Source organism: Chanos chanos, chromosome 5, assembly GCF_902362185.1.
Source record: "Chanos chanos chromosome 5, fChaCha1.1, whole genome shotgun sequence".
Classification (NCBI taxonomy): Eukaryota; Metazoa; Chordata; class Actinopteri; order Gonorynchiformes; family Chanidae; genus Chanos; species Chanos chanos.
Window position 1 is genome coordinate 17,546,657 of NC_044499.1, and position 10,372 is coordinate 17,557,028.

The 10,372-nt window shown below is 39.2% G+C and overlaps 1 protein-coding gene across 1 annotated transcript; it reads left to right on the forward strand.

Moving 5' to 3' along the window:
• Positions 1-1,358: 1,358 nt before the first annotated feature.
• On the forward strand, positions 1,359-8,252 carry tecrl2b (trans-2,3-enoyl-CoA reductase-like 2b). Its single transcript, XM_030775621.1, has 13 exons — positions 1,359-1,409; positions 2,501-2,551; positions 2,722-2,773; positions 2,917-2,961; positions 3,891-3,994; positions 4,174-4,289; positions 5,831-5,936; positions 6,905-6,977; positions 7,075-7,118; positions 7,216-7,273; positions 7,616-7,704; positions 7,977-8,022; positions 8,125-8,252. The coding sequence occupies exons 1-13, from the start codon at positions 1,359-1,361 to the stop codon at positions 8,250-8,252; spliced, it is 963 nt and encodes a 320-aa protein (XP_030631481.1).
• The last annotated feature ends 2,120 nt before the right edge of the window (positions 8,253-10,372 follow it).

A 10,372-nucleotide genomic window follows, 5' to 3' on the forward strand; every position in this document is an offset into this window, starting at 1 on the left:
ACATACAGCAGGATTGAACTATTATCAAAGACTACACGCAGCAGGATTGTCCAGTTTGCTTTATTTTCAAGTGGATCAACTGGCTTTATACATTCCGTATTGTGAAATAATGTCTGCCATTCATCAGAAGTACTACAGACTGCTTTATGACTAAATACTGTCATTTTCACGTCTCTGCAAGTAATGTTCTTGTCTGAAAATGCATGCCCTTAGATAACCTCAATTACGAACCTTTGAATGACTTCCATCGCTGGAAGGCATGCTAGAGCCTTATCCTGAGAGTTTCTCCGTATATGTGAAATATACCTTGCCCTCAGCCACTGAAATCAAATCCAATAAAAAGAATCTCATTAAGCTGCATCCGTTAATGCTATTCAATCAGCAGTAATTTTGTCAGCACTCTCCAAAGGCAAAATCGCTGTCCTGAGCACTGCAAAGGGCACAGGGGTTACCAGTACAATGTCCTCTTTACAAGTGAAATGATTAAAATATCAAAATAATTAGCTTCCTCCTTTCATCAGGCCTGGGGATGAACTGATTATCTCCAAACATGCCTAATCACTGGTCAGCCCGGGCCACGGTGACTTACAGGGCACAATGTCTATTGCTAAGATTGTACTCAAGCATTAGAAGAACCTCACAAAGCTCTGAAACACGCAGATGAATATTTGCAAATGAATTGCATGTCACTATCCTGCAAGAATTTAAAAGATTTTCTCTGAACAGAAAAGTACAAGTCTTGTTGTTCATTGCTGTCATGTTATGCATTGAAAGCTAAAACAGCCTGTATAGTAATGTTTCACGTGATGACATGTGATCTAATGTTTCTAAGAGAGCAAACAAAGAGCGACTGATAGGTAACAGTGCTAATAGTATAGAGGTCACACAGAGAGATGTGTATGCCTCCTTGTGGCAAGAATGTAGAGGGAGCGGAGAAAAAGGGCAGAAAACTGATTGAGTAAGTAAGGCATACTTAGAGCAAACCACTGAATACCTGCTGAATAAGTTTCAACAGTGATGTTAATGCTGATATGACAGGCTTATTAAGTGATAATTTACTATCACAAATGTACCTACAGAATATTTTATGCAATTTCAATTCTTTGGTTGCCTGCTAATTAGCCATTATATTGATTCCCAGAGGCATTCTGGTCTTTCCTCTCATCAGCAAAGAACAGACCCCACATTCTGTTGACTACTGTGTCTCTCATTTCATCAGTGTTTCTTCAGATAAGGATTGTGTGGGATCAGCTGCATGCATGGAAACTCTAGAACACTGACTGTGAGAATGCTAGTCTAGAACTCCAACGCACATAGAGTCTAACCATCAATTACAGCGTGCCTAACATTCATAATAAATGGAAGACTGCATAAGACACAGAGCCATCAACAGAGCTGCCTTCTTTGAGGTAAGAATAACGTGGAGATTATTCTCAACGTGTATGCTGGATTCAGACACCACACAATGATATTTTAAATATTTCATTGTTTTGTTGATTTACTGAATGGATATTTTTTGGATATATACTTTGCAGCATTGGCAAAGATTTCACTGTAACCCCTAAAAGATTATGAGGCAGCTAAACCATGCTAGGTAACTAAAGCATGCTATGTGCATTTGTAAGGTAATACTGAAATCTGAGCAATACCCTGCTGCATATGTGCATGTGGTGAGGCAGAAAATCAGACAAGCTAAGATATATACAGAGAGGCTCTTCCTGCCTGGGCATTCAAGAGAGGGATGACGGAAGCAGCTATATCCTCTTGCAAAGATCAAAGTAGTAAAATCAAACAATATGATGAGATGATAAGTCATCTGTGTGATAAGCTTTCATACATTGTGCCAACAAAGTGCTTCAACGCTGGCAAACTGCCAACCAAAGAGTGGGACAAATTTAGAGTAGCCTTGCTACTTAGTCGCTGACAAGACTCTTGAACTTTTGCTTCCATTAATGATTGTGTTGTTTTTGTTCACTAGTTAGCTTGTCAGGCATGTCACACATGGGTAACAAAGAGGACTGATATAATGACTGTGGCCACTGTTTACACATTTGGGATTTGTGGCTACTAAAAACTTATTCAATTACTGTGTCGATCAAAATAAGTGATCAGTCAGTCAAAAGTAATGGCAGTTGCAAGGACCTACAAGTACGACTAATTGAGTCTGTAAACATAGCCCAAGCTGCTGCAACCATATTACAATTATAAAACCATCTCTATTTCCCCTCCTTGGGCTGAGTTCCTGAAGCTGATATGCATGTGAGGTCATCAGAAACATGCCATCCTTATACCACATGGCAGCCAGAAGTGATCCTTTTACTTTCCCTTAAATCAATGCACTGACTACAGCTTGACTGGGCCTGTGCTCAGAAAATCTCTGTACAACATGGTCTGTGTGGAGTTGAGCGATCTTTTCACTGTAGCCCATTTTATAAAGGCCAGATGTGAACATGGAATGAAAGCCGGGGAGGGTAAGGTTAAGAATTATGTATTCTTTGAGGTGGAGATCCTGGACCTGAAGAGCAAAACCCAGTTGTGCTTCCTGGATAAGGTATGTAAACTTTCCTAGCATTTAGCACTTGCTATACTACACTAATTACCTCCATTTGATGTTTAACAACTCAGTATATAGTATGAAACCAACAACCTGAATAATTTATGGAATATTAATGATCAAGGGCAGTTTAGTTTAATACGTCTGACATGCTATCTCTATGACAGGTGGAGCCCAATGCCACTATTGCAGAAATCAAGAATCTGTTCCATAAGAGCTGTGAGCAATCTTTCGCGTTTTTAAGTTTTAAACTGCAAACTTCACAGTATTGCTCTCTGAGAGAGTATGACAATGTTGAAAAGTAAAAATCATTTAAAATAAATTGCAAGACTAACATTCGCTGACTGTTAAAATAATTGCAGACCCCAAATGGCATCCATCAAGACAAGCTTTGAAGCTGCACCCAGGTAATTTTATATTAGGCATGGACCAAGATGTTACCATCATAATCAAAGCTGGACCCAGGAGTTCTATAGGACAACTGAAGGCTTTAGCCGCTTTGGCTTGTTTTCTCATTTATTTATGACTAGCATGTAAAGTAGTGTTACAGTGAAATGAAGAATGCATTTTAAATAGGAATAGCCCAGATTATGTTGTTCTTACTGTACAGAGCACATAACACATACTGTACAGAACACACAAAACTACTGAAAAAATAGCCAATTGTGTTTATGTGTATCACTCTGTGTAAACCAAAAACATTTTAGCTTGGTCAAATGCCTCTGAATAGTTAAACATTTTATCAGGAGATGTCAGGATACACAATATGTATTATAAGGAGCGTAATTAAAATAAGAAAATTAATACTATAACTCCAGTAAGTGCATAGCTAGAGTTTTAAAATCAGTTAGCAGGTAATGTGTAACACTCTGAATGCACACCTCAGATGGCTTGCTCTGCATGCTTGGATAGTTAACGAGAAATGCGAAGATATCAGGAAGGGAGGGTACTGTAGATCCATCAATTTGACTGTGATGAATATGAATCTGTAACCTAATGTAACCTCAGTATAATATTAGAGCTGCAGCAGCTGAGAGTGTGCGTTGGCATTTTCTCCGCAGCATTTCGCTCTGAGGGAGAGAGAGAGAGAGAGAGAGACAGAGAGAGAGAAAGAGAGAGCGAAAGAGAGAGAGTGACTGTGCTAGCTGAGAAAGATGCTCAGGGCCATGGACATTAATCAAGAATTACTGCTTTACTTTTCCTACATAGAAAAAAAATACAGAAAGTACTTTTAGACATTTTTGTGAACTTTTTAGTCTGTGTGTGTGTGTGTGTGTGTGTGTGTGTGTGTGTGTGGAAGCTTATGATTAAGATTCTTTGCTCTATTTACTTTCAGAAGGAAAAGCTCTGAAAGATGATGATGTATTAGAGGACCTGCCAGTGGGGACAACAGCCACAATGTTTTTCCAGGATCTTGGCCCTCAGTTAGGGTGGACAATAGTAAGAGAGTGCCCTAGATTCAATTATTCATGCACAATCGCTCATCTGACAAATGGTTACACATCCCACATAACAGCCAGACTCTCCAAGTTTATACATTTCATATGTGTTTTTCACCTCTGGAAATGCAGTTGTCTTCATCTGCATGCTTTGTGATTTGGCAACTCTACTTTGAGTAGGTTTTTTTGGCTGAGTGTATTGGACCCCTCTTCATCTATCTGCTGTTCTACTATCGAATCCCATACATCTACACACAAGAATACAACTACACCACCAGTCCCTATAAAGTGGTCAAGTAAGTTCAAATGATTTTTTTTCTTAAACACTTACTGAAGGAGATCACTACATCACTCTGAGAAATGTTGCAAATCTCTTCTGCTAAGCTTTTCGTCAATAGAACTTCATCAAAGTGGCACTTTATTTTAGCTTTTTTGTGTGTTTAACTGTGGACAAATAAATACCCTTCACCACCACTACCACTCACTTGCCCTCTGTCCCTGGTGTCCTTGTATCCCCCTTACACCTGCTCAGTGAAGCACATCATTTTTCCAGGCATGTTACGGATGGTGCAGTAGTGGATGGAAGGCCCTCCTGACCCCGAGTTGTTCCGTACTGACAAGTGACAGCTGACAGTGGCCCTCCTAGACTTCTCATGACACTGCAGGTGGAGTAGACTGTTGTCACCCAAAGTACCCTAAGGTCCATGGACAGGGTGACCAACCATCATCCATCTTCTCCATATGAAGCAGTGACCATTTAAGGTCATTTGAGGACCTCAGGGACCAGTGGCTCAGGTTTTTTCATGGTCAGGTTCTGAGGTGGGAGCCGCTGGCCTTGTAGACCTATATGCCCTCGACGGAGAAAGATGAGGAAATCCAAGGGCAAAGCAAAGGAGAAAACGTACTCTGAAGTATCCCAGAAATTTGCTGTGGAACTGCTAGCTTTAACAGTTACTCCTCTTCATGAAGCTCCTCCATGTAGGATTAGCAGCAGCTGTCCATAGTGCACCTGAATGGACAGCCTTTAGTTCACACATTTAAAACACCATACTGTATTTTGCAGTAATCCAAGGGACTCCACTACAGAAAATCATGTTACCGATGGTACCACTACAGAGAATCATGTTACCGATGGTAACCACAGAGTCAAGGAATGGGTGCACAGCTTGGTTTCCTCCCCCCCCCCCCCCAATTGTTGCCTCAGTACCTTTGCTGGCATGACTGGGTGGTGCACAGCCACACAAAGACATATTCACAAAAAACATCCCTGGTCTTTTTTAGAGTCGCAGTCCCAAACACCCAGTTAAACGGTTACCATACACATACATTCACCACCAGTGTGATGCCTGTGGTATGGTGTGTATTGCTTACAAGCTGTAAGGTGGATATAAACCAGACACTGGAGGCAAAGGGCAGGCGAAAAGTGAAATTTATTGATCCATAATTAAACACATACTGAGCCTGGAGTCGGTTGAGGTGTACAGAATTTTAATAGAAATACTACTGTGGGAGCTCTGTGTCCACTGTGCTGAGGCTTCCTTTTAAAAGCTGAGCTTTTAAAGGATTGCTTTGGTAGACACAATAGGGAAATGAGCAGCTCTGCTTCTGGCCCATAAAAAGTATACATCTAAATTATTTTTCAGTCCATTGTACAAAATATATACAAAGTCATTTATTATGAAGTTAATGAAAATGTTTTCTAAAATTCAAGGGATGCTGTATCCACAGAATGCTAAAAAGATATAAGAAAACTTGTACATTTGTCAGTAAATCAGGATGCTTGTATTTTGTGAGCTCTTTAATCGGATTTTAATGTCTTTTTAATCCATCTCTGTAGGCTGGCTTGTTTCGGTCACACTTTCCACTATATGAAGAAGCTGCTGGAAACAATATTTATCCATCATTTTTCTCAGGGAACACTGGCTCTAAACACCATGATGTTGGTATGTTTTCCTTCATTGTTATTGAAATCAAGTAAGTGATAAATTACGCTTTTTAAAAATTAATTTAGAAAATCCTATGCATTCACCCACATTTTGGTTCACTTTTCTTGCATTTTTATGAAGTACCCCCAACTGTCATCTCTGAGAGAACAATTGGTTTTGTGCGGAAATTTGTGTTCTTAGAACTACATAAACAGGATACCACTGAATAGCTTAGAGCCAGCACTGATGATCTTCTTCGAGTGCTACAGGATTTTGTTTCAGTCCTAATCCACTGCACTTGATACAACCATTTGGTCACTCATCAGACTCCTGATTGGTCAAATCTTATGTGTTTATGCAGTGTTGTTAGCAAAGCTTGTATATCATTGCTCCCTTTAGGACAAGTCTTCTCCCTATGCTTTACAGTGCTGTTCCTCATGCCCTGTGGATTCTAGCCTTTTCATAACCCCTACAACACCCCCTCTAAAGATGGAGCACTATTTTATAACAACAACTAGTCACATGACGTCTGGATCTGCATTCAGCCATATGGCATTCACATCAAAAACTACCACATCAGCAAAACTCTAAACAAGATTATGAAGCTATGTCATCACTAAAGGAATGCTAACGTGATAACTTTAGGAGGATGTAAAACCATCTCTTAAACAGGAATTCCAAGTTGACATTGTGACTTATTATGTTAGCTCACATTTCAGGAACACTCTAACTCTCTTTAATATGCGCTTGCAGAATCTTAGCATGAAACACTGAGATAAAAATACCAGACACTACCCCACGATGCAACCCACAATGCTGATGTAACCCATCCTTTTTTCTGTTTGTATGACATCATGACTTCTGGTTAACTACCTTTCATCAATGCAGTCTTATGTTTTCAGTTTGATAATATGAGAAAGCAGCAATAGACATTATACAGTGCTCTTATACAACACAGTAAATACCTTTGAAATTGTGTCCTTCAGAACTGTCTGTACTACTGGGGATTCGCAGCATGGCAGGCCTACTACATCAATCATCCTCTTTATACACCTCCATGTAAGTGCTGCATGCCCCTGAATTTATAATCAGAGGTTACAGTTTCGTATATGTGACCAACACCATCACATTTCTTAAAAATCAATTGTTTTATCAGCCTATGGAAATCGTCAAATCTACCCAGCACTGCTTATGTTTTTGGTAAGTGTTCTTCATGGTGATAATGAAATGCCATTGTTGAACTTTCAAACTGAGTCCTTTGTGTTTATTTTTCATCTGTTCTTGTTTCATTCCTCAGCTCTGTGAAACAGGAAACTTTTTCATTCATAAGGCTCTAAATTGTATCAGTTGTAATGGTGAGTTGACTGTAATTAACCTTTTGCCTCCACAAAAAAAAACAGAGGTTTATGATTTGGAGCAATCAGTAAGATTCAATATTATTCTCACTAGGTTTGTTGTGATCAGTTAGAAAACTTGGAACCCTTGGACCTTGTCAAAAGCAATTAGAGAAAACGGATTATACCTCTTGTCCACTGTTCTTAATTTATCCCTTTAAAATTAAACTCCAGTTGAGACTACTTGTCACTGTTGCTCTTGAGCTGTTTATTCCACATACTTGTGAATGCAGGCCAGCTGGCCGATAGTATTGATATGTCTATAGATCCAAGGCCTCTCATATTTTTTCCGCATGTCTACAGGATCCAGGCCCACAGAGATCCCTTACCCAACAAAGAATCCTCTCACATGGCTCTTCTTTTTTGTGTCCTGCCCAAACTACACTTACGAGGTTAGTAAAGTACTAAACTGAAAAGAGGAAAAAATGTCTTTCAACACTTAATCAGAATGCAGAAGGAAAGCTAACACAAATGCTTGGAGACCTTGGAGTCTGTTTAGTAATGCAGACCTCAAGATCAAATCTGTTACCTACAAAAAAATCCAGAATAGTATGAGCCCCATTCATAATCCTACTGTCATATTTAAATTCCGTATGTATGGACGTAATTGATATTCCAGTGGAACAGTGAATATTTTAGTTAATCTCCAGATTGATGCCCTCAGGTGGGAGCATGGCTTAGTTTCGCTGTGATGACTCAGTGCGTACCAGGTACACCCATCTCTTTTCCATACAGCAGAATTACACACAGAATAATGAAAGACAGTTTGGATTGATGGCTAATGCTGTTTTATCCCTCTTGCATTTGCACAGTGGCAGTGTTCGCATTTATAGGTTTTGTACAGATGACTATTTGGGCGAGAAGAAAGCACAAAGCCTATATACAGGAGTTCCAAGACTACCCTGAACTGAGGACCGCCATCATTCCACTCTTCCTGTGAAACTGCAGATGATGAAGAAGATGATGATGAAGATGATGATGGAGACATATATTTTCCTTGGACACTTTTCAGATTTTCACATTAAAGTCCAAAAAAAGGCCTCCGGGTTCCTTTTGGAATCCAATTGTTTAGGTAATGCAAATAATTACCAGAACTTGCCTCCCCAAAGAATGACCCTAGCCAGCTGTAAGCTAGTGCCCACAGGTTGTTGACAATATGTTTTTTTCTATGTACACACGTGTATATTTAAAACAAAAATGTGTGGCATAATGATAGCCACAGTAGTGAAATTTGTCAGTAAACCTATGCTAAAACTAATACAGCATACTGTAGTTTTGTTTTTCCACAGTGAATTATTGTTCTAATTTACAGCATTCCATCGCCGGCACTTACCGATTGGACAAGAGAAGCTGTTTTGACAGGATAGTGTTTATTTACCACATTACAGTTATAACAAATTATCTCCAGATACATTTGGTGCATTATTGCTGTGCAAGTACATTGAAATGATTTTGGTGATGAAGGGTTGACAAATAATGTGCTATTTGTCTTGACCACTGAGTTCACTCTATTGTTCCTCAAGCTGGCAAACGTTGTTGTATTGCGCCTTGGGGTTTATGGCCTTGCATGGTAGCCCTCTGCTGTGTCCAATTTTTATGAAACAGTTTCAAGAGCGCTTTAACCACAAAGAGCATGACTGCATGGCCCTTTTTGAAGCAGTCAAATGAGAAAAATATGGGAAAAGTCAATGGCATTTTTCCACTAACAGTTTTATGCTGCATGCTGCCACCTGCTGATCTCAGTGAAAGCTGAAAATGAACAGTCCGTCAGTGGCATGGAGCAGTACACTGTTTTACAGATGTTGGTTTACACCCAAACGAAAAAGTCTTGAGTTATATGAATGGTACACTCTATGGTAAAGCACTTCTGACACTGTCAAAGAGGACATCGGTGAAAATAACTGGCAATGTTACCTGCCTCTGTTTTTTTCCTTTTTTTTTCTTTTAGATTCTATGAGTTGAACAGTATATCATCAGGTTTTCATTGCTAAAGCTGTTACGTGCTAGATGCAAATATAATGGTGATGAGAGCTGGAGTGTCTCTGGGTAAAATCTGCGTTTTCAAACATACAAGCTACATGTCTTTAAAATAGACTGGATATAGCTCGCTAACACAACATACTCTTCTTTTGATTAGGTTTCAGTCAATGCATGTAACGGCAAAAACAGAGGCACTGCTTTAGCAGATTATTGGATTCTACATCATACTGTTATGTTGTGTTGTTCAATGAAATCGTCAAATACATGCAAAAGTGAGAAAAAAAATCTAATTGCAATATGTACACTTATATTGTCTGTAAACATATAACGGTACAGGTAACATCCAAAATAAGGAAATGTTTGAGCAAATAATGAATACAAAGTTAATTTAACATTGGTATTTCCATACGTGTGGTTCCTGAGTAGTTTCTTGGCTGCATTGTACAGACTTCTTATTATACCTAAAATGTTCATTTGACAGGGGTATGTATAACAGAGAGAGTGGTTTAATGCTCTGTGGAAAAAAGTTGTATGATCAGATGAGTCATAAGTAGATGAGTGCACATGTGACGCATGCTATAAAAAAAATTGTGGGCTTGATCCAAGCATTCTGGTGATTTTTGTTCTGGTGTGTGATGTTTCCTGGCAGGCTTTAACTCCATTCAATCTCGTTGAGCAGTTTCCACCATCGCGAACAAAACAGAGATGATGTGATTTCTCATGGAAGAATGGTTTTGCAACCCTCCAACAAACTTCCAGACATTTGTATAATCTGTAACAAATTTACCCAAAATTGGCCACAAACTCCTTATCTCTGTGTAGACACTGAGATGCCCTTGCTAGAGAACTAAAGGCTCAAAGCAACAGCACAATGGCAAGCATGTCTATGGAAGGAGGAAAATTTACTGCTGCTCTTAACTGGCCTATGGATAGCTCATGGTTCTCTTTTTATATTTTTATGTAGTTCTTTCCTTTATTTTGGCAAGTACCTTTATTTCAGTGGTTCTGGGAATACAATATGAAATGTTCTTTGTCACTTTAGAACATTTCGAGATACAACCCACAAAGATTATAGCAAAA

Coding starts and splice junctions, on each gene's coding strand:
- tecrl2b (XM_030775621.1), top strand. CDS start 1,359: ATGGAAGACTGCATAAGACACAGAGCCATCAACAGAGCTGCCTTCTTT. Junction 1,410..2,500: donor ACAGAGCTGCCTTCTTTGAG/GTAAGAATAACG, acceptor GTATTCTTTGAG/GTGGAGATCCTGGACCTGAA. Junction 2,962..3,890: donor AGCTTTGAAGCTGCACCCAG/GTAATTTTATAT, acceptor ATTTACTTTCAG/AAGGAAAAGCTCTGAAAGAT.